Below are 24,521 nucleotides of genomic sequence, written 5' to 3'. Positions count from 1 at the left end.
TTATACATTTAAAGTGTTTTTTTTACCAAAAAACCTTTTGTAAGGAAGGCTCTGTAAGGAAGTTAATAATTTGCCCGCATTGTATTCATAGAGTCTAAAGCTAATTTTTGGAGTATTTTGATAGTGTTCTAGCTATAGGATCTTAGCTTTTCTTATTATCTCCTTTTATTCATCGGTCAAATCTTAAAAAAAACATCCATATTTTCAACACAATACTTGGGCCCTAAAGTGAAAAAATTTTGACATTATGCCATTGTAGTATGTGCAATCTCTCATCAGAGCATTGGGGTAAACGAGTAGCTTAGATACAACTTTTCTCCAGCCAACAGGGTAGTGAAGTAGAACCAAATCGGTTTTGGCAAGCTAGAGAGCGTTATTTCGTGCAAAGTAAATTTTGATGTGAGATTAAAAAAGAATTTAAAGTGAGTTTCGTTTTTTTTTTTTTTTTACTGTGAAACAATAAGCCGAAATAAAAACACGGTTCGATCCAACTTTAACGTATTTTTCAAAATCTAGGGGGTAGTTTTTCGTTTGTCTTTTTTCAATGAAAATACCAAGAAAAAAAATTGTTTTTCAATGAAATTTCAAAAAAAAGTATAGGAAGGGAAATCACCTCACCTTCCAATTGACTACCCTGAGTTGTAAAAATATTAGCGACCAGATTTTTTTTTTTTTTTTGTCATAGGAAAAAAAATAATATAGTATTTTCAATTCTTAATCATTACCTGGGCCGGACCTTTGTGCAAGTAGTTGTTTAGCTTAAGGCTATGGAGTAAAAATCCTGGTTTCATAAAATATACCGCATATTGGCTTTTGAATTACCGTGGCTGAAACGCCCTGGACATGCACTGCTAAAAAGAACAACTTTTATGACGCTCAGGAACACTGCATTGAACTGGGTTAGTAATGAGCCCTTTTCAGCACCAACAGCTTCAAGGTTAGCAGCATAATAAAATATTCAACATGACTATATTGCCTTGATCCTATGAATAATGTCATTGATCGGTTTGTCCATTCAAGTTAGAATATTCTTGGCTTGATACAGATGCAATTTAAGTTTCACACACACACACACAAAAATCAGTTTGATACTATTTACAGAGAGGAATAAAAATTAACTTAGTTTCTTTGTAATAAAATTTAAACATACAATTCTTATCGGAATGATTACGCGCAAGACAATAGTGCCAATTTCTCAGACGCCCAGCATTTAAATTATAACTATTTTATTTTCCGTGAAATCTGGTTGTTTGGATTTAAAGCAATCAGTTGCTTAGGACAGCTTTTCTAGTGTGAAAATTGAGGTAGGGCGAGTCCTCTGCAAAAAATTGAAACAAAGTAGAATAAAATTCAATTTTTTCTTATTTTGTAATTTGTGGGCCTGTTGATGGAAAAATTCTATTTGTTGGATTTTCAAGTCAGTATGAAAAATGTCACTAAGAATGTAATAATACATCCATGATCCCGAAACTGCTTATCAACAATGTTCTGGCTTGCGTTTAGGTCCTGTACACATTCATTGACGATTTTTCTATAACTTTTTATAATTTTAATTATCATAATTATAATTATAGTATAATAACAATTAGAATTTTTTATATCGCCAGATATTTCACCCTTTTTTCCATTTTATTTGCCGCTTCTCACCACGCGAACTGAATTTCAGTTTACGTGCCTGTCAACGTTAATGTTGCTTAACGCCCCCATTCATAATTTTGTTCAAACAACTAAGAATTTTTCCTTAATTAGACATGGCAATCTACAGTAAATTCTTTATCTATGGTCATGTGCGTTCTTTGGAGCAAGTTTTTCCTTTCGATTTTTATAAGGCTTTAGGACCCTATCCCTCAAGTCTAGTATTGATCTTACCGTCCCCATGGTAACATTTGGGGGGACTGTCCTCAATTGAGTCTTCTTCATTGGCATCTCAAGAAAATACTTTGGAAATAATGGTTAATTCAGTTATTGGTATTCGCGGTTCCAGCGCTGAACTGGGGGAGTAATTTTTGTCCTAAACACATCAAAGGAATTTTTAACTTTTCGTGATTTTGTACAGCGGGAGAATTACTATGATAGACGGTTTTCATAAATAGTTATTTACATTAGGCAGGACCGTATCCATGATTTTTGTTTAAGGATTTTTAAAGTGTCAATGCGTAAAAATCTGTTTACATCTATTTTTGTTATTTTTGTACAAGTTGGACAAAATTTCTTTTGTTGGGGGGGGAGGGAGGGTCAATACAGGTACTCCTTGGATATGGCCATGACATTAGCTCATACTCAATTATAAAAGAAACTATCACAAAAAAAGAAACTGAATGCTATATAATTTTAAAATAACAGACATTGTTAAAAAAAATTTGGCAAAAATTAGCTTGTCCGTCGTTTCTGTGGTACTATGTTAAATAAAGCTTGGTAAAGAAATATTGAATTTGATGTCATGAAATCCCTTCGACCCTCTGTCTGACTTACTTAATTTGAATTTCACCGGTAAAATCATATTCTTTTAGCTATCATACTTCTTTGATTTAAAATACGTACGAAAAACAGCCTGTCGTTCGTACTTGTAAGCTTTTCCAGCGGCGAAAGAAAATTGTAAAACATAAAAGAATACAAAAAAGCTAAAAATTCATAAGAAATGTTCATGGACCTAGGTGCCGTATTTTTTCTACAACTGTAGTCGTTTCCACATATCTTAGGGGAGAGTTTCCTCCCTCCACAGCTCCTATATTCAAGTTTGCTTAGTTTTTTTTTGTTTTTGTTGGGGGTTTGGTTGGGTTTTGTGGTGGGAACAAACTAAAGAAATAAGCATTTACTTGAATTATTGTAAGATTCATAGTAGCCTTCAAACAGGCGATTTGTTTGAAATTCATCGTTATATTCCTGAGAACCTTGAGATATTGTAGGATTGTAACTGAAGCCCCCCCCCCCTCCCTCTTCTTTTTAATAAAAACTTTTGGCTCGTGAATCTTAAGTCAGGACTATACTGGCCCTTCCTCGAATGGTGCCCCTGCAGAAAGCATGGACATAATTTATTATGGATTTTAACGATTTGAGAAATCATACCAGAATAATTTGCTATTGGAGATGAAAAACGGGGTCATCCTTGGCGAGTCTTTCAACTCGTTTTGTTTTTGCTTTTAGCTGCAGTCCCCCTTTTATTTTCCTTTTGCAAAATGTGCCACTTTATTTTAACTTAAATTGGCTTTGAGTAGATGATAAAAAGTGAAAAACATTACAAAATAATTTATTTTTATTAGATCATGTTAGCTTGTTGTAACATTAACTTGGTCTGCATAGATGAATCAAAAATCAAAGTAAGAATAAAAAAAACATTATTTGATTGCACCTAGGTAAGGCAATATGTATAAATCCCATCACGTGGGATGGAGGGGGCAAACCCATTGAAAAAGGATGATTTAGAGGTAGATATTGAAAAATAATGGAAATTGTAAGATGCGTTTTAATTGGATACCTTTTTTTTCAAATCGATTGATTATCGATTTTATTTCTGTTTTTGTCGCATAAGCAGTATCTTATGGTCGGCACTTAAAAATGAGAAGGAAAAAAACTAATTCTGTGGGCAACTTGTAACATTTCAAATAGTTTTTCGTAGAATCACTGTAGGACGTAAACATTCATCCTTTTTTTTCTTTTCATAGAACAAACTCCGGTTATAATACTTTTGAGACTAATTTTGGTTTTGACATGCGCTGTGTTGGTTGTTAGCGATTTTATCTCCATGCCAAAAGTCGATCAATTCTGTGAGTGTTCCAAGCTCTGGTGGCAGTCGGCCTTTGTAACTCAGTTGCTTCGTATCATTTAACGCCAATCATAAAGAAAGTTCATATGAAGGCCATATTTGTTTGGTTTTCGTAGGATACATGTTATAGTCGGGGCTATGCTATAGCATGTTGTTTCTGTTCTACCCGCATAGACAATTAGAAATAATAGTGAGTGATCAAAGACCCTACCGAGTAAATTATTGGAATTGCAACGAATCACCCTATTGGAATTTTTTGAAGACGCTTTCCTACTCGCTGACGGGATATAATTTGATCACCGTGGCGAAGCATACCCAGACCAAGCATAGAAGGCGTGCTGCCATCTCTCGACATAATATGGAAACCAGGTGGGTTGTGCCAAACAGTTGTTGTTTTTGAGTAGATTACCATTTGGTTCCCCCCGGTCGCAGCTGATATACTATACTGTATGTAATATGCTGTGTTAGAAGATGCGAACAAATAAAATTTAGGTGAATTCATGGCAGGCGGTACGTTTTCTATCTTGTTGTTTATTAAGGTGAACGGTTTAGTCATTTGGGGAGGGAGGCTCAGTTGCCTTTATAGGCGAGACAAAGTGCAGAAGGTGTAATATCATTTTCAGATAAAACACATGAAAGCCAGATGGTTTGTTCTGAACAATCATTACTCTTAGAGTAGCTCGCGCCTGGGTTCTTCCGGGAAGGCTTATAAAATTCTATGCATGCTATGATGTGATCATGCTATGAATTATTGATTGTCGTCTCAAATAATACTTTTTATTGTGTTGTAGGTTTAAGGTAGGGTACAAGTATGCTGTCAAATAGAGATGTTACCGTGAATGTCCGAAATCTGGTTAATGTCGACATTCATCGGTGAATGATTCCTTTTTCTCTGCTTGGATTCTATTAGCTTTGCGAGTCAGCTTTTTCAGTCTTATGCTAGCTATGATGGTAGAAGTTGAAGTTAAGTTAGGTTACATTATGTTAGTTTAGGTTAGGTTAAATTTGGTTATAAATATTAGAAATAGGTTAAAAACCTAAGCTAACCCAACCTAACCTGTCATCATCAAACCCTGCATTAAATTGAAAAAGTTGACTGGCAACCAGTGGCGTCATTTCGTCTAAATCCTGGGGGGGGGGGGCAAAGTTGGAGCCAATTTTCTTAAATCAAATAAAATTGACAGTAAAAATCGAAAAATGAGCAATTTGGTACCATGAAAGTGCTATATAATGCTATAAATATGCTTTGTAGTACTATAAAGGTAAATATAATCTAAAAAAACTGATCCGTTTCTGTTGAAGCTTGAATTATACAGACGTATCTTAGTTTTGACAAGATTTTGGAAGAAACTAAATTTCAGCTGGGGGAGGGGGGCAAACCAAGGTCTAGTAGGGGCAGTTGGCCCCCTGCTCCATGGCAAATTACGCCCCTGCTGGTAACGCGTGAATGTCAACATTCACGAATATTGAACATTCACGGTAACAGAGACACAGCTAGCTCAATAGTCCAAAACTTGGCTTAAATCCCCAAAACCCATTTCTTATAGATGGGCATGATTGGTGTAAATGTATTAATTAATTGAACAGGGATGGGCTCAATTTTTATTCAGTATCAACTAAGTCTATTGCTGATTGCCGAAAAGGGACTGTAGTGAAAAGAAAGCGTAAAAAACAACAGTTGCTTCTACCCTCCAGACACGTGTGCAAAATTTACTTTTGAGGAGGAGTGGAAGTGAAGTAAAAAAAATTAAAATTAATGAATTATGTGAAAATATGTAAAACTATAGGAATAATTGAAAAAAAATCCTGATATTTCGATAGAGACGGGGTCTAAAGGACCCCTCCTTCTTTTTCACATGCTACCTGATAAACTACTTTTTTGCTGCTATTGCGGCATCTGAGAGTTTTTAATTCGTCCAAGACGTCTTTCTGTGAATTACTACTCAGTATACACACACACACACACACACACACATATATATATATATATATATATATATATATATATATATATATATATATATATATATATATATATATATATATATATATATATATATATATATATATATATATATATATATATATATATATATATATATATATATATATATATATATATATATATATATATATATAAACAGAAATTATTCCGTATATGAAAGGGTGCTGTCCCCTCCTCAACGCCTCGCTCTTTACGCTAAAGATTTTTTATTGTTTAACAAAAATAAGAGTTGTGAGAAAGCCAAACTTCAGCGTAGAGCGAGGCGTTGAGGAGGGGACAGCCTCATTCATATAAGGACTTATTTCTATTTGTTTTAAGTTTTAACGTCGCTCCTTAATTTCAGTTAAAAAAAAACTTGTTTTTTTATTTAGTTTTTGATTTAATGCAGGTTTTGATTTTGGCTCACCGTACATTAATAATTAGAACAAAATTTTCATATTAATTTAATTTTATTTGGTTAAATGGCTTTCTCGAAACTTATTTAATTTTATTTACGAACTTTTTTATTAGTAATAAATATACGTAACTTACGAAGTAACTTACGTAACGAACTTCTATATTCATATATCTTTAATACGTATATTAGGGGGCTCGTCCCCTAGTCAATACCTCGCTCTTTAAGCTAAAGTTCGAATTTTGTTCCAATTCTTGAAAAATGACCCCTTAATCACAAAGGCCGTTATTTAGAATAAATAGCTCTTATGAAAGTAATAAAAAATCTTTGGCTTAAAGAGCGAGGTATTGACTAAGGGGTGAACCCAATCATACACGTAATATTTTCTGTTCGTTTTTAAGTTTTGATGTTACTCCATATTTTCAGTTGGAAAACTTGTTTTTATATTTAATTTCTGATCTTTTTTTTAAATAATAATGGGAAATCCAGCGCCCCCTTCATAACAATGTTCCCTCCCCCATGAAAGCTTCCTCCATGGAAAGATTTTCCCACATAACCCCCGACCCACCCACCCTCCTACTACCAGAAAAAATCCCCCTAAAAGCGTTTGTATACTTCCTAATAACCAATACTATATGTTAACATTGGGTAAAGGTCATAACTTTCAGCCCTCCCCCCGGGGACTTCGGGGGATTAAGTCATCCTAAAGGACATAGTTATCATATTTTCAACAATGCTGAACAAAATGGCTATCTTAAAATTTTGATCAGGTGACTCTGGGAAAAAAAAGCGCGTGGGAGGGGGCCTAGTTGCCCTCCACTTTTTTTGGTCACTTGAAAAGGGCACTAGAACTTTTAATTTCCGCTCCAATGAGTCCTCCCACGATATTCTAGGACCACTGGTTCGATACGATCACCCCTGGGAAAAAAAAACAAAAAAAAAAACAAATAAACACGCATCCGTGATCTTTCTTCTGGCAAAAAATGCAAAATTCCACATTTTTGTAGATAGGAGCTTGAAACCTCTACCGTAGGGTTATCTGATACGCTGAATATGATGGTGTGATTTTCATTAAGGTTCTATATCTTTTAGGGGGTCTTTCCCCTTTTTTCGAAAATCAGCTAAATTTTCTCAGGCGCGTAACTTTTGATGGGTACGACTAAACTTGATGAAAGTTATATATTTGAATTCAGCATTGAAATCTGATTCTTTTGATGTATCTATTGGTATCTAAAACCCGTTTTCTAGAGTTCGTTACCACGAACTGTTTGACTAGTGTTTAGAAATTAAATTAGTCTTGTTTCTGTGGACCTCTGTGGAGGCAGTGATGATATCAAATTAAATTTAAAAAAAAATGAACGCAATTTCATTTTATTTTTAAAATTTCAGCGTCATGCATTAAATAGATAAAACTTAGCACACAGCAAAACCCCTAAAAATGCCAGGGCACAAAATAAGAGAAGGAGGGGCGAGTTTATCGAAAACAACAAAGTAAAATTTGTTCATCTTTGAAGGTGTAAAAAAACATAATAATTACAGCATATATTCAGCTACCATTATCAAAATACTCAACAGTTACTCCTTTTCTTAAATGCACCAAGCAATAATAAGATATATAAAAATAATATTATAAATTATTTGTTCTTCTACCAATGTTAAAACCAATCAAATTAATCATCAAAATCAGATTCAGAAAATAATTCATACTTCTATAACCTTTTAATAAGTACTATTTTGATGCTGGTTGTCTCTCGAAAAAGAAGGATTCAGATTATTAATTCTTTGTTTGTCAAAACTTACTATATTAGTAAAATATATACTTAGTAAATTCAGCATACTACTTAGTAAACTTTTTATTTCGTAAAATAGCAAGGAATAAAAATGAATTAGTTACTTCTGGAGCAAAGGCGGATCTAAAGCAAAATCTTGGGGGGGAGGGGGGGGCAATGTGACAAGGACGACAATAACTGACCAAATTGACAAGTTTGTTTAAAAAAGAGGTAAAAAACAAATGAAAGCACCAAAAAATCTTGGGGGAGGGGCTTGTTCTGGAGAAAGGTACGCGACTCACCATACATAGCATGCTGTAGATACCAAGCGTATCCTTAATAAGAAAGATAAAATAATATGCTTAAAAAGTACTAGACATACGGTAACGCATGGTAACGACAAAATACTTAACCATATTTAAATGAAAATAGTGGCATTCAGAATTCTATTGTCGGTAGTGTATGTTTTAATGATCCTGAGCTTTATTCAGGTAAATCGAAAGGAATGGGTGCTGATCAGATATATAATATTCATCCCACGCAGCGTTCCCATCTGCCATCAGGTTCGTAACCAGCTGCAATGTTTATTCATCTCGTCACGGTCTCTCTCCATGGCTTTGCGTTGATAAAATCCACCACCTGCGTAAACACCCCGAAAACCATGTTCATGACCTTTTTGAGATTAGCCCTATCTCAATGGCTCTTCAGATAGCGATTGAATTCTCTGTTTGACTAAATTTTTACCTTGCAAATATTACCGCTCATGGTAGTAAATTGACCAAATAGTGTTCAAGTTCAGCGCATGACAACGCTTGCAGAAAAAACTATAGAAGTGAAAATACTGGCGAATTCTTCTAAATCCTGAGGGTTTTCGTAATTTCCGCTTCTATGGTGTAATGTGTATTTTTCGAGTTTGACAGCTCCTCCCCCCTAACGAGAAAAAGATCACGCGTGCAGTGTTAATGCTTTCTACATGGCTACTGATTTTCGCTAGTTTCGTCTCCGTACTTGAAAGGGTGTTTTAAAAATAAATATAAACTTAGTTTCTAGGACCTTAATAATTCTGTACAAAGGTAAAATCACCGTTACAATACGTATTGAAAGCCTCGGTACTTGTCTATGATATAAAACACACTCGAGAAGTGAAGTTTGGTGACAATAAAATATGATGGAAATAGAATACTTTATTAGAAAAATTTTAAAGGTCATTTATGAGTTATTAAATTGGGAGCTTCGGCGTCTCAAAGACAGAAAATTCATTATTAACGCGATTCGGTACTTATGTACTATCTGTAACACACGCGAAAATTGAAGTTTGGTTAATGCTAATGAAATAAAACAAAATAGAATAAAAATATAATAGTTTAGAAACAAATTTCGGCTATATATTTGCACATTAGGGGAGGGGGGGGGGAGGAAAGTAAAGCATATATTAAATACGTAACCTAACCTAATCCAACCTAGGTACCTCCCCTCCCCCCTAAACCTTAAAAAAACCATAGTTTAAATATTGTAAACGCAATGACAAGCCACGTTTTCAATTATCTATTGAAAGAAAACCGCTTGACTAGTTTCTTAAGCATCTTTCGTATATAATATGGCGCGTGTGTTACAGATAGTACATAAGTACCCGCGATTCTTGACCTAGTTCATTTTAAGTTCATTATTAACGCGAATCTTGAGGACACCGGTTAGTTTGCTTTGACTAGTGATAGAATATAGTATCTCACCATGGATGTTCAAATTAAGATTTGGGAAAATTGTGAAAACTACAGCTTTTAGAAAACCACGTATTGAGACGCAAATTGACGGTTTTCAAAGATGGCCTAGTGTTACACTTCTAAAAATGTTGCTTCTCGTCAGAGTACAAAGTCATTGTGTGTCCATTGACGCACTGCTTTGTTTTGGGACAACAACCCCTTATCCTGAAAAAATATATTTGCCTGTTCTTCGGTCCTTGGCAAATCGCAAATCTTAATTTGAACATCCATGGTGAGACACTATATTCTATCACCAGTCAAAGCAAACTAACCAGTGTCCTCAAGAATCGCGTTTATATTGAACCAAAATGGACTAGGTCAAGAATTGCGTTAATAATGAACTTTTCTTTGTCTTTGAGACGGTCGGCCGCCACCGTAGCTGCCAATTTAGTAAATCACAAATGACCCTCATAATTTCGCTCATGAAGTGTTCAATTTTCCTCTTATTTTACTGCAACTAAACTTCACTTCTCGAGTGTGTTTTATATAATAGACAAGTACCAAAGCCTCTTACAGGGCCGCCAGTTCGTGAAAAATGTAGGGGGAAGGGGGTAGATTTTTTTTTTCCAAATGAAGATATAAAAAAATATTTTCGAAATCTATAGGGGGGTATTTTTATAGCGAAAATTAAAAAAACGCATTTTCTTTTATAGGAGGGAAGTTACCGCCAGCCCCCCGCGCAATTGGCCCCCGTGGCCTCTTCTTGTTCGATCGGAAAGAAAAGAATTTATTAAAGGAAGGATTCATTCTTTTATTTGATTTTGTATAAAATATCTATGTTGTAACCTTTTAGATCGACAAAGGATGGCACCGCTTTTGTTACAAATAGAGGAAGTAGTATTTTGATTTATGGCACACTTTGAATCTTTTTTTCTTTCAATTTACCTGATGGATTATGACGATCCGGGCTTGAAAACATCTGCTGTTTTGTCTGCTTCTGCACCGGTTTGGTTTATGTTTTACACGTTGTTATCTTGATCGCTATCATATCCGACAAATTTTTGTCCTGTTTTAAAACCATTGATGTAAAAGTGAATGCAAGCTAGTTCATCAGCGGCGACTTATCAGTTAGTGACGGGCACCTATGTATACATCTCTCCAGAAAATTTCAGTAAATTTTCATTGGTTCCCATTTAACTAAAACCCCTTTCACTCAACCCTTACTCGCCACAACCCCGGTTTTACTCAACCCCCATGCAATTCAACCCCTGCAACACCTTAGATTGAATGGGGCTGAGTTAAATGGAGGTTGCGCTGTATGGGGATGAATTGTAGGGGGACTGGGTCGAATGAGGGTTGAGTTGAACAGGAGTTGAGTTTTACGAGGATTGAGTTAAACGGGGGCTGAATTACATATACGGCAAATTTAATGCATGCACCTGGATCTTTATTTATATTTTGCAAGAGGCTGCTAACCCCCTGGAACACAATCGAAACTTAACAATATGAGTAGTTATGATAAACAGAGTTTCTCGTTCTACTCCATAATTTTTTTTTATATAATTATATGGAAATCTTCGATCAGCGTCATTACTCCTGAGTTTGCCAAATTCTTTAGCAATGTCATTAGAAGAATAACCATTTATGTACTGCGATGATCTTAGCAAGTTTGCCCCAAAACCCTATCAAACTTCAGATAAGATTTATCGGTCATTACAGACCTTCATGTTCATTTTATTTTAAGGGCCATATTCAGTTGAGGTTGGTTCAATTTCAAAATTTTTTTTGAAAGTTTGAATTTTTCGTCATATTTTTGTTTGTGTTGGTTTCTAGTCATTAAAGTCTACTCAGGATTGTATGCTGAAATGGAAATACTTAATTATATGTTTGGTTCATACCTTCGTGCAGGGAGAATAGGAAAAGGGTCCTTCTAATATTGGCCTGAAGAAGCCACCAATAAAAATTACTTCCCCTCAAAAAGAACTTTAGTTTCTTAGCTCCTCTTTTTGGGAAATATTTCCTGATACCTTGGTAAATCTTATCCTATGTGCACCTATGTACCTGGTTGTTTTCTTCTTAAAGAAAAAAAAAATCAGGCTGAAGGTACGTAGACAGGGTGGGTGGAGGTTTCAGCTCGGTGTCCTCCCTCTCGAAATGTGGGATTTTCAATTTGTCAAAACCGTAAAAAGAGTTTTGAAAAATTTACCCCCTCTACTAATTGAATCTATTATTTATGTACCTTGTGAGGAGAGCTTTTTTTTAAATGCTGAAGTGCTGTTAGGAATTCATGAGGCATTGAAAAAGTTTGATCGAATTATATAGTTTATGTCACCGGATGACACAACAGCAAATAGTTGCCCCTCCCCCTCCTCTCCTTCCACTAATTTTCAGAGTGTAAGCTCTTAGTGGAATGTTCCTAAAACTAGGAATTTCTATAATATAGGCTAATATCGAAAGAAGTTACACAAACGAAAAAGGCGAAAAAAAATTATTCGGTTAACTAGCATTATCAAACTGATTCAGAAATAGAAAAATGACCTAAAAAAGGCTGAACTGCCATTGCGTGAACATTTTAAGATAGCCAATAAATTTTAAAATATTGAAAAACCGTAATAACGATGAACAGCTTTTATTTGTAATAATCTGAAAATGTACGATACGTAAAGTTTACGATAATCGTACATCTTGAAGATAATTATCAGGATTGAGCAGCAGCAATTCATGTCATTCGCATCTACCAGAATAGACTCTCAGATCTCAACAAAATTTATTACGAAGTAAAAACTTGTGTGCTATTTGTGCTTTTGAGGTGTCTTGACACAATCTGTGGGGTCTGGAAATCCAACCAAACCTGGTGGAAAAGTAAGAGTAAGTGTCCCAGTTTTACTTTTCGGGAATCCACCTTGTCTGACATCTGTTTGGGAGAGTCGGTGGAGGCCAGCTTTCCTCCTACATTATTGTCCTCAGAACATGTAGCTATAGGGGCTATTGAATCTTAACCAAATTCTCTGGGAAGTAAGACCTATTTGGTTATTGTAGGTGTCCAGATTAAATCTGACAACTGCGGGGAAAGTTACAAGGGTTCCTAAATGTATCTCTTCGGGAAATCTGGCTGGGAAGATAGTCGCCTCTCGACCAAATTTTGTGGGAAGTAATAGATAATGCCCTAGCTATGCTCTTTGAAGGATGAGGGCCGTATCCGACCTTTAGCTGGGAAAGGCGTAAGGAAGGGAGAGGTACTCGTAATTTCTGGTTATCAGAACATTTGACAGAAGGGATTGTCGGATCTTAACGTAACTTGGTCAGACGCAAGAGTGAGTGTTTTGACGCTTTTTATAGGCTGGTTTGCGGGGGAAGGGGATCCCAAAAATATTTTCATCAAAAGACCTACTTGAACGGGATTGCCTGTCTGACCTCTCTCAGGGGGGGTGAGAGGAATATGATATTCCAGGTACCAGTGTATGGAAAAATGTGTTTTGGATATCAACCTAACTTAGAGGTAATAATTCTTGTTCTATTTATGTCGTTTTAGAATACGTGATCAATCTGACCTCTAAGAAAAAGGGGTTTTCTAAATTCTTGTCAAAAACTCATCTAAACTTGGTAGGAATTAAGAGCTATGCTCATGGGTCTGCCTTTTTGTGGTCTGGATTCGATCGGACTAATGCCAGGGAGGGGGGCTGTGGCTTTAAAATTTATAATCAGTTGGCATGAATAAAAAGAAGCAGGAAAAAAAGTAAAAGCATTTTTCCTTTTTTGTGTGAAGAGTAAAATTATGAATACAGTGCCATATGATTCATCTTAGGCCCTTGATGAGCATCAATTCTTGTTGATTACATTTAATTTCTTTGCAGTCTGGATTGAAAGGTTTATTTCCTTTATTATTTTCTTTTGCACTGTATATAGCTTTCACCAGGAAATCGCTATAATAAAATTTAGTATTCCGAATCAAAACTATCAATTATTATATGGGCGTCTATGTTTAATACGCCTATAAACACAAAAATAAGGAATAAATATGATTTCTCCTTCGGTACTAAAATATTGTCTAACGAACAAAAACTGAAAAATTAAAAAAAAGATACGTTACCTGACCTCGTGATGTTGCCTTTCTTCCTGTTTTTATAGCAAGATTTGCAACGTCATCAACTGCTTGGTGTATGCTGCTAGCTTTAAAAGTCTGATGTCTTTTTCATATAAATCCGTCAAAAAAAATTCAGGGAAATTTCTTTTACTACAAGGGTCCTTGCATCAGCTCTATCAGTGTGCATCATGGGAACAATTTCCTTGGAGGGAGGGAGATTATTAATATCACTTTGTTATCCATCCATCTTGAATGTTAAAAGAAAATCTCAAAGTCGTATTTTAATGCATCCGATTTCTTGACATGGTCTTGTGTTGAATCTTACGGTTTAGATTGGGGCAGTGGGATGAGCTTTTGCTTAAGAAATACGAGACCTTCTACGTCTATAATGGAGGTGCAATTTGAAATTTGGTCAATCGCTGCAAGAAATTGAGAAAAGAAGTAGAGTTAAATGGATCCCCCATGGCATGTATAGACCGTGTTAACAATTGAAGAAAAAGATTCGTAGCTTTGGTCTCGAAATTGAAAAAGTTACAAGAGTTCCCGGAAAAAGAGCTTTGTGGGGGGGGGATATGATGGCACGTGCACAAAGCGCGAGACTTGAAGTGGATACTAAGGCGCGCGCTTGTTCAGCCGGTAACACAGTTCATATAATTATCAGATAATTATATGAACTGTGGCCGGTAACGACACTTCAAAGTTTCCGGGGTGGGGTTCGGAGAAAAATAAGGATGCCCCCTACCCTCCGTGTGATTCAAATGCGCGATAGGCTGTATTATGAATAACACCTTGAAAAACCATAGTCGAATCGTGTTTGGACAAGTAGCTAGCTTCCCGCAACCCTTGATAGACCTGGATTTCGGAGGCGACGTCACTTTACTGGAATCAACTGCCCGTGATCAGGCGTGATCAGTGATGTCTCCGATATCTCTAAGCGCATTGTACCTACTATCAGTGGCTCCAAGACTATTATAGTGACTCCAAACCTGCGTGCTCCTTTCCAGCTCAAACGTAGTATAGAGGCAATAGAGAGCATGTCGGAATTCAAGTATATTGGCTCTATTTTAAAGCCATTTTGCGTCGTCCTGCAGGCATGATATGCGGAGACATGCTTTTGTTTGTGAACCAGTTCCCTCCTGGAAATGAAAGCCAGGAGGACAAAAGAAGAACCACCGGCAAAAATTTCAAGAGATCTGGAGCTATGGGGGGAGGGGGAATGCATGGTTAGAGATGGGATAAAAACTTGCTGAAGATCGCAGGTGAAGCTGTAGACGATAGATCAAGGTTGTTCTCAGAATTCGTTCCGAGGTTCTTTGGTGCCGGACAGGACAGTCCATCGTCTAGTTGCCGCCGGAAGTAAGTAAGATATAATATATATGATGGTGATGTTTTCCTTTTTTGTTCAAATGAGTTGCGCTCGGTGAAATGAGCCGCGAAACTCTGATTGAAAGTAATTTTCGTGCAGTTTATAAATATTAAGGTCATCGGAAGTTCTTGTATCACCTTTCAGATTTGTTGTTCACAACTATATTTACCGGTTGCTTCTCCAGAGACTTGGTAATGTAATACAAAAATGTAGAAATTCGACTTGGGCTGTATTTGTCTCATGCTCAACGGTATTTGAAAAGCGTTACTGAAATAGGAAGCCGAATATTCTTGTGGATCAATCCAAATCACTTTTTTTGTCTACGAAACAGCAGGAATAAATAGGCCTTGTAGGCACGTACGTAAGGTAGTGCGGGCCATTGTGTCTGTGCCTGAGTGTTGTTTCGCGTCTCTCTGAAATCTTGAGTTTTTTCACTATCTCAATATGTCCTATGTAGCTCAACTTCTTTCTAGCTTTTATTGTTTCTTTGCGTCAAATTGATTCGGTGTAAATAAATGTCTTAGTGCGCTAAATCTTATGGTTCCTTGGCTAGGCTTTTTTATCGGTTGCCAAGATGACAAATTTTGAAGTTTAGGCTATAATTAATCTAAAATTTAGGCTAAGTTGATATTTCGAGCGTCAAACTAATCTGGATCTTTGGTAGATATACTTTATCTTGGCCAGATTTCAACTGCCAAATTTGACGGAAGTATTTTCTGCCACTTTTCAGTGAAACCGGTGCTATTTTGTGCTATATCAAAGAAGACTAGAAAATAATTTCTCACCAATTGCAAGACTGGGATGGGCAGGGTTAAGATAAGTCGAAAACGATTTAAGTGGGAAACATGAGCTTATAAAAAAAAGAAGAAAAAACACATCGATTCCATGGCCTTGTTCTGTTTGAAGTTGCGATTAAAAGTTGTACATGCATAAAATAATTGACACATATAGAAATGTAGGTATCCTGACTTTACAAAAATAGAAGGAATTATCTATAGGTTACAAAATTGGGAAATATTTAGAGTTATAGACAATATTAACTGTGAAAAAGAACTGAAGAAAAAGAGCTATCTCGTTTTTGATACCGCAACGAACATGTTCATGAGTTCATAAGGGTACACCCTTATATGATTGCCTAATATAGAGGAAGAAGAGCCGAAAACTACTCAATGCCAATAATATAACCGAGGTCCGAAGTGTAAATGTAAAAAAAAAACAGATAATGTAACAGTCTATACCTGAAGATATTCAATTTAAAAATACTTCTTTATAAAATGAACAATAACATAGCAAATGACCAATACTATCGATTGGGGCTCATCAGAAAAATACCACTAGTTTGGGTTTCCGCGCTTTGTGCCGACTGAAGTTAATTAGAGGAAAAACTAACAAACATATCTGGAGGAAAAAGTACTGCTACTAACAACTCATCGCAGCACCCAGCCATCTGAGGTTAACACAAATGTACATTGTATTCAAAGCTTCATTATTTGTCCTTAACTGAGAATTTAACCATGTCCTGTAGTGGCGCAGTGGGTTTGACCTCAGCTTGGTAATACGGGACCCAGAGTTCGAACCTGAAACACATTGCAACAGTTTATGTTACAACAAACTGTTGCAACACATTACAGGACTCGAGATTTAATGCCTCTGATGAGATTATGCGAAAGCGTATTCATATTCATCAAAATAAGCAGAACCAATGAACCAATTGTTTGTAAACCTCTATTTTCTTAGTGTTTTTGAATTTTTTGAACATAGAAAAGTGCATGTCTTCTTGCTTCCTTTTCATCGGACTAAACGTTAAAAATAAGATAAACATCAAAATTGAAAATAAAAAATACCCGAATTTCTGTTTGTAATCTTCTCTACGGTAACGAGATAACCAATGCGGGAAAGTTAATAAACTGTTACACAAACCGCATACAGTAACACAATAATTTCACGTTTTTTACTTTACAGCATTTTTGAAACAAATAATTTGAATTATTCAGCCGTGGAATTTTGAAGTAGATCACTTAAATAATTAACTGTATTATAGAGAATCATCTTTCTAGCTTTTTTCTTCATTTTTGTAAGTCTCTCTCAAATTTAAACCTTCTATTCTGTCAAAGTCTTGCTTATATAAAAAAAAAAAATTTCTCGATTAAACTTAGCCGTCTTGTTTGGGAAAGTTAAATAAAGTTTGACTTTTTTCCAAGTTTAATAAAGTAGCTAAAGTCATATGAGAAAATGGTTTATCAACTTTGTGGACAACTTTTATTAACGTAATTGGCGTCTTAGGAGCCCCGCATAAGAGTTCAAGTTCGAAATTCTATGGTGAACATCCTCTGTCTAATCTAGTCGGATCTAGCCCTTTCAGCACTCGGGGTAAGAATTATATTTGGTGCCCCCAGGTAAACAAACCCATTATAGATATCAAACTATGATTATTTTACTTCTTTAAAGAATGTGTTTATTTATTGTATGTTTACTTAATTGTTTTACTAGCATTAATATGTGTAGTTTTATGTAAATCTGGGAAATTAGGGTCCGAATTTTATATGGTCAGGTCAAAAACTGCCTTACGAGCTGGAGCCCCCTACAAACTAGCGCCTGGGGCAGGTTGCCCCTCTTGCCCTGCCCCAAATCCGTCCCTGGATCTAGCCAATAAGATATTTCTTCAAATTATCCTTTGTAAACGGGAAAATCTGGTCACTAGCGTAATGCTAAAACCAAGCTTTGGCAATAGCGGAATATTGGCAATAGAGGAGTGAAATCTCATTGTGAAAAACCTTTTAGGAGCATATCTCTGAAAAAAAGTATCAGTCCATTTTTTTGTTTTGGGTGCAAAGTATTGGCAGAATTGGATGATGAATTCGAGAATGAATCAAACAGTTCGTGGTAAAGAACTGTAAGTAAGGAGACCCGGCTTAATAGTAACCGGAACTTTGAAAAACGGAATTTGGGTACCAATAGATATATCAAAAGAATTGGATTTTTATGCTGATTTCAAATATATAAGTTTCATTAAGTTTAGTTTTACCCATCAAAATTTACGAGCCTGAAAAAATTTGCCCTATTTTTGAAAAAAGGTTGAAACACCCCCTAAAAGTGGTAGAATCTTAATAAAAATCACACCATCAGATTAAGTGTATCAGAAAACCCTACTGTAGAGGTTTCAAGCTCCTATCTCATTCGAATGGAAATTAAAAGTTCTAGTGTCCTTTTTAAGTGACCAAAAAAATTGGAGGGCAACTAGGCCCCCTCCCACGCTCATTTTTTTCGAAGTCACCTGATCAAAATTTTGAGATGGTAATTTTGTTCAGCATAGTCGAAAACTTAATAAATATGTCTCAGGATGACTTCATCCCCCACAGTTCCTGGGGGAAGGGCTGCAAGTTATGAACTTTCCCCATTGTTTACATATAGTATTGCTTATTAGGGAGCATGCAGCCGTTTCCACGAGGAACGTTTTCTGGTGGGGGGGGGGGTCGGAGGAGGGGTGAAATGGGAAAATCTTTCCATGGAGGATATTTTCATGGGGGAAGGGACATTTCTATAAAGGGAGCGCCATATTTCCCAGTATTGTTTAACAAACGATCAGAAATTAAATAAAAAAAACAAATTTTTTTCAACTGAAAATAAGGAGCAACATTAAAACTTAAAACGAATGGAAATTATTACGTATATGAGGGGGTTCGCCCCCTAGTCAATACCTCGCTCTTTACTCTAAAGTTTTTTTTAGTACTTTCAAAAGAGCTATCTATTCTAATTAAACGGCCTTTGTGATTCAGGGGTTTGTGATTCGAACAAAATTCGATCGTATCGTATCTATCGGATCGTACGAAAAATCATAAAAAAAAGCAAAATTAATATGCAGATTTCGTTTTGATTATTCATGTACGGTGAGCCAAAATCAAAGCTTCATTAATCCAAAAACGTTCAGAAATTAAATAAAAAAACGAGTTTTTTAACTGAAAGTAAGGAGCGATATTAAAACTTAAAACAAACAAAAATTATTGTGTATATGAAAGGGGCTGTCCCCTCCTCAACTTCTCGCTCTTTACGCTAAAGGTTGACTCTGTCTCACTACTCTATTTTTTTAAAACAATAAAAAACTTTAGCGTAAAGAGCGAGGCGTTGAAAAGGGGACAACCCCTTTCATATACGGAATAATTTATGTTCATTTTAATGTCGCCCCTTGCTTTCAGTTAAAAAGAGAAAACATTGTTTTTTTTTATTTAGTTAATCAAAAACCGTACGTAATCCTTTGTCAAATTTGGCAATGACACTGTAGCTACTTTTTATTGAAAACAAGATGGTTCTGCTTTATAAAGCTGAACCTTCTAAAATCCATGTCTAGCAAAGTTGGGAGAAAGATGAAAAACATGTTGACATTGTCGTTTCAAATAGTGGATACTGGGACACTTCTGGATATTATTGTAACTTGTAATTTTGTGACAAAACCATTTAAGGGTATAAGATGATGGAAAGTATGTTGAAACCCCTATTAATAAAGTAAATTGGGGTAAGAGCTGCTTGTCTGAAGCTTTGATGGTAAAAAAAATAATACGGCACTGGGCTTTACAGTCCCTACCGGAGGTACTGATCTCCATTCCATGACCCTTCAGCCAGAAAGTGCAATTGGGGGGTGGGCCAGCCATTCTATGCTTTTGCAAACCCTTCCTGTTTCCCTTTCCCAGATTTCTGTAGGTACTCATTTAGAGCTGGGTCGACTCTGGCTGAGCTAAGTCACGTCACTAACCTCCGTTTTAAACCAAATAGCCAGTGACACCAGGACTCGAACCCTTGTCCCCTCGGACAAAAGATATCAAGTTTGGCGTGCTAACCCGCCCGACTAGGACCGCTAGGACCGCATCCGTGATCTTTCTTCTGGCAAAAAATACAAAATTCCACATTTTTGCAGATAGGAGCTTGAAACCTCTACAGTAGGTTTCACTAATACGCTGGATCTGGTGGTGTCATTTTCATTAAGGTTCTATAACTTTTAGGGGGTCTTTCCCCCTTTTTTCGAAAATCAGCCAAATTTTCTCAGGCGTCTAACTTTTGATGGGTAAAGGACTAAACTTGACGAAACTTATATATTGGAAATCAGCATTAAAATCTGATTCTTTTGATGTATTTATTGGTATCAAAATCCCGTTTTTTAGAGTTTCGGTTACTATTGAGCCGGGTCGCTGCTTACTTACAGTTCGTTACCACGAACTGTTTGATTTAGTTGATAAAACCCAGTATATTCCAAGTAATCTATTATCATTTCACTTACCGTGCAAAACAGCAGCCATTGTTATCGTATGTACATTAAAACCATTTAAGAACACCCTTCATGGCCGTCTTATTAGTTTTGTTAGTCCCAAGAAACCAGTAAACCTTATTATCAGAGGTATAGGAAACTATGCCTTTTAGAAAGATTTATCTTGGTTCAGGTTGGAAACAATTAATTATAAGCATCATCTTTGAAAACCTAAACAATTTACAGTTCTCAATTTTGTATATAGAGATCAGAGGCAGCGCTGTAGCGTTGCCTATACTAAAGGCCATAAGGTTTCAATGTTCTATTATTTATTATTTTTTTCGGAGGGAAGGGGTCGTCGTATAAACTTCGGAGGGGGTCATTCGATTGGAAATCAGAAGTTATAGTGCTCTTTTTAAGCGTAAAAAGTGATTAGTCAAAAGTGATTGGAGGGCAACTAGCCCCCCTCCCACATGCTTTCTTTTCTTCAAATGCATATGATCAAAATTTTCAGATTACTTTTTTGTTCAAATTAGTCTAAAGATCAGATAACAAAATCTCCAGGGTCGACGAAACTCCCAAGAGCCTGGGGGCAAGTGTTGTAAGCTAGGCCTGGGGACATATAAAGTTTTTATTAACGGAACGGTTGTATGAACTTTGGAGGAGGCTTATTTGATTCGACATTGAAAGTTTTAGTTCTTTTTTAATAGTCAAACTGATTGGAGGGCAACTAACTTCCCACACATTCTTTTCCCCAAGTGAATTCCATCGTAATTTTGGTCGATAGCAATTTTATTCAAAATAGTCCAAAGATCATATAACAATGCTTTCAGGGTTGACTTCCCCCAGAGCCAGGGGACAAGTACTGTAAGTTGTGCCCCGAGGACATAGAAGACTTTTATGGAAGGGGTGGTCACATAAACTTTGGAGGAGGCTCATTTCATTGGATATTGAAAGTTCTAGTTTACTTTTTAAGAGTCAAAAGTGATGAGAGGGCAGCATTTTTGCTAACTGTTGAACATAAATTGCCAACAGCCTCTCATACCTTCTATGAGGCACATGAATATGCCACGGACATGTGATTAGAAGGTAGACCACTCCAGAAAATATATAAAACTTTAATAAATGTACTACCTTTGTGCATAATGTACGGGATAGTATATTTGGATTTCATAATTGGTTTTTACTTTATTTGGCTATTTATCCGTTTTATACTTTTTTCCTTTTTACCTTGTTTTTACCATTTTTCCTTTTTTGCTGATTATACGGACGAAATTGCTATTTTCTGCAATTATTTCTTCATTTTAGTTATATGCAACTCTGTTTTCAGTTTTATTTTAAATTTGCCTTTATGTGTCGGGTCGGCTTTTGCTCCTTTATTCTGCTAATTAACAAAGTTGTTATTATTCCTCTCTTGAAGCCCTAAACAATTAACAGTTTATTCTCAAAGGCTTGTATTTTAAAATTTACGGAAATTGACACTAAAACATGAATAATTAGCAACGCTAACAATAATAGGCATAAAAATAGGAAGCCTTAGGGTGCATTAAGTATTCGAGTATAAATTCGTCTTTTTCGTTTTTTTGTCTGGCACTCTCACTCTCAGTCGACCCTGGCCTTAACTCTATTTAGCCTTGGTTATGTTTTATGATTTTTCAAAGCTGAAGCAACTACAATTGTTGACTAATAATGTTCTGTACATACGATGATTGAATGCGTAATATTCATGATGATCAAACTTTAAAGTTAAGAAAGTGTGGGAAAAGCGTCAGTTGTACTTGAAAATTTTAAAAAAACATTTTATCGCTAGATTTGGACTTTGGCTGGCTTTGAGAGCTTGCGAATTCTTGCGAAGCATTTTTAGAAAATCTTCTGTTTTTATGATAAGTGTACAAAGCAGATGGCTTAGTAAGAAAAACACTTACTTACCAATGGTTATCCACACGTCGCAAGAAATATCGGAGTTTTTTGCAATATTATAGGAGATACGGTACTCCCGTACAATCCAGAACACACTCGAGAAGTTTGCTTCATGTAAGATCTGAAATAACCGGTTTCATAGCGACAAATGACGGGTGACATAATGCATTGTTGCCTACTTATAAATATTGGGCTATATATTTGCACATTAGGGGGTTGGGATGGGTTAAGGTTACGTTACTTTAGTGGCCACGTGATTACCTCCCCCCCCGGCCATTACCCCCTCCCCCGGAAGATACCCCCTCGGAAAATACCCCCCACCCATGGAAAATAAGGCTTTCCGAATTTGAGAATTTTATTTGTCTTATTATTTTAATTTCCGTAGGGGGAACGAGTTTCGGTACTTGCGTATTATAGGCCACTCACTTAAGTTTACGCTGTTTAAAACTCGAGAATAAACCGGTTTCTTCGTTAGTTTTTTTCTGCTTAGCGCGAGACAAGACAAATACAAGTGACAGAATGTATGGGAAATATATAATTGGGGCTATATATTTGCACATAAGGGGGGGGGTAAAGTATTTGGACAGTTTGAAGTCAGAAAACAATTCTTTCTAGGTATATGGCCACTAAAAAATTACAGAAGAATAGCAAGGTATCTGGAAATTTTGTTAACTTAAAAAAATATATATATATGTATATAAAGTAAATCTAATGTTTCATTTAAGTGTTTTTTCTTCCAAGTGTTAAATGTTTTTTTTCAATGACCATTTTCCAAGTATTAAGTACTATTATTAGGTTAATGTAGTGTTTCATTTAAGTGTTTTATGATGATCGCTGATCAAAGTTTATGTTATTTTACTATGTTCATGGCCGTATATTTGGCTTTAAAATACGCTTCTCTATCCATCTATCTAATATGCAGAATGATTATACCAAGCACATTTTGCATGCAGACCCGCTATAATTTAACCCCCGCCCCTAATATGCAAATCTATAGCCCAAATTTATTTTTAAAGTTACGAACAAACTAAGGAAAAGACGGTGTGTCCTCGAATTCGTAAACTTGAATGAGTGGCGCATACTACACAAGTACCAAAATTCGTTCCCTCTACGGAAATTAAAAAATAAAACTCAAATAAAATTCTCAAATTTGGAAAACCTTATTTTCGACGGGGGAGGGGGGTGTATTTTCCCGGGGGGGGGGGGGTATTGGTACTGTGCTGCAATCCAGGAAACATGCGAGAACTTGCATAATGGCGTGTTCGTAATGCCCTATTCACAATGAGACTTCGGTTAGGCTATACTGAGATTTAACTGGTGCTAATTTAAGCCAACACGAATTCTTAATAAAATTTTGAGCCAACCTGGAAATTCTTAGAGAAATCTGATTGGCTTAAGTTTGCGTTTGATAAGTCTTGGCATTAGTTAAATCTCATTGTGAATAGGTCTAAGTAATTTTTTCTCTAATTCGATTTGAAAACAAGGAATTCCGGGCAGGGAATCGAAGCCATCCCACTCGCTTGTATATGTCGATGCGAACCCTGGGAAAAAAACACAGGAAACTACGGGGAAAAGTGTACAACGCTAAGATCTTGAGGGACTCTGGGTTCAAAGGCTCCCTTCTGTCCAAAATGTAGCATTTGCTACGGTGTCTTACGTGAAACCAATTTCTTTTTTTTCAAAAAGCCAGATTGCATTAGGTTGACCAGAAGCAAATAAGATTCATTTAAAACCCTCGACTGACCTTACGCTATTAAAGCGTCAAGTCTAATTTTCCCTTCTTTAAACGTTTGGATGAATAATTTCTCAACTTTTAGCATTAGTTTGTCTGATTTTATTTTCTGTTCCAGGAAAACAGTAAAGATTATTTTCTCGCTGCTTATTATTCCACTGAAGACACAATAAATAGACTTTGTTGGTATTATTGCGGTTTAGTTTTATATTATTAGCCGTTAGTAAAGTCAAGGTCAGCCGTAACGGCTTCTCTGATATAGTTCTATTTGTAAATTTAAAAATGAAATGCCAGTAGATACCTCGCGCTTTAGTTCATTGCCATTATACACTGAGCTGTGTGAATAATCTGGACGATTTCTTCGACTTTGTCTTGTTAATGTTGCTTAATTTGAGGGTACTGATAGTGTAACATTCATAGCTGGGTTAGCCACCCCTTGAAAATAATTCTTTGTTTTGTGGTATTTGTAATTCATCTCAGATAACTGTCACCAAGCTTCTTCTTGTTCCGCTTTCATTTCCGTCGTTTTAGGCTAGGATATCTGTTTACAGG

At 36.0% G+C, this 24,521-nt stretch overlaps 1 protein-coding gene across 2 annotated transcripts in view; it reads left to right on the top strand.

Moving 5' to 3' along the window:
• LOC148949533 (protein gustavus-like) overlaps positions 1–24,521 on the top strand; it is an 87,514-nt gene that overhangs the window by 3,095 nt on the left and 59,898 nt on the right. Inside the window, exon 1 of one of the 2 annotated variants that reach the window (XM_089093559.1) lies at positions 3,791–4,132. The exons of the other annotated variant lie outside the window; for it this stretch is intronic. Within the exon in view, the coding sequence (XP_088949685.1) occupies positions 3,912–4,132 (221 nt within the window). The 5' untranslated portion in view covers positions 3,791–3,911. Of the gene's footprint in view, positions 1–3,790; positions 4,133–24,521 lie in introns of those variants that run through there. 2 annotated transcript variants of the gene reach the window in all.

Source organism: Artemia sp. Qi Xiang Cuo, chromosome 8, assembly GCF_049724085.1.
Source record: "Artemia sp. Qi Xiang Cuo chromosome 8, ASM4972408v1, whole genome shotgun sequence".
Lineage (NCBI taxonomy): Eukaryota > Metazoa > Arthropoda > Branchiopoda > Anostraca > Artemiidae > Artemia > Artemia sp. Qi Xiang Cuo.
Note: the sequence above shows the minus strand (reverse complement) of the source record. Positions and strands in the feature narration are given on the sequence as shown.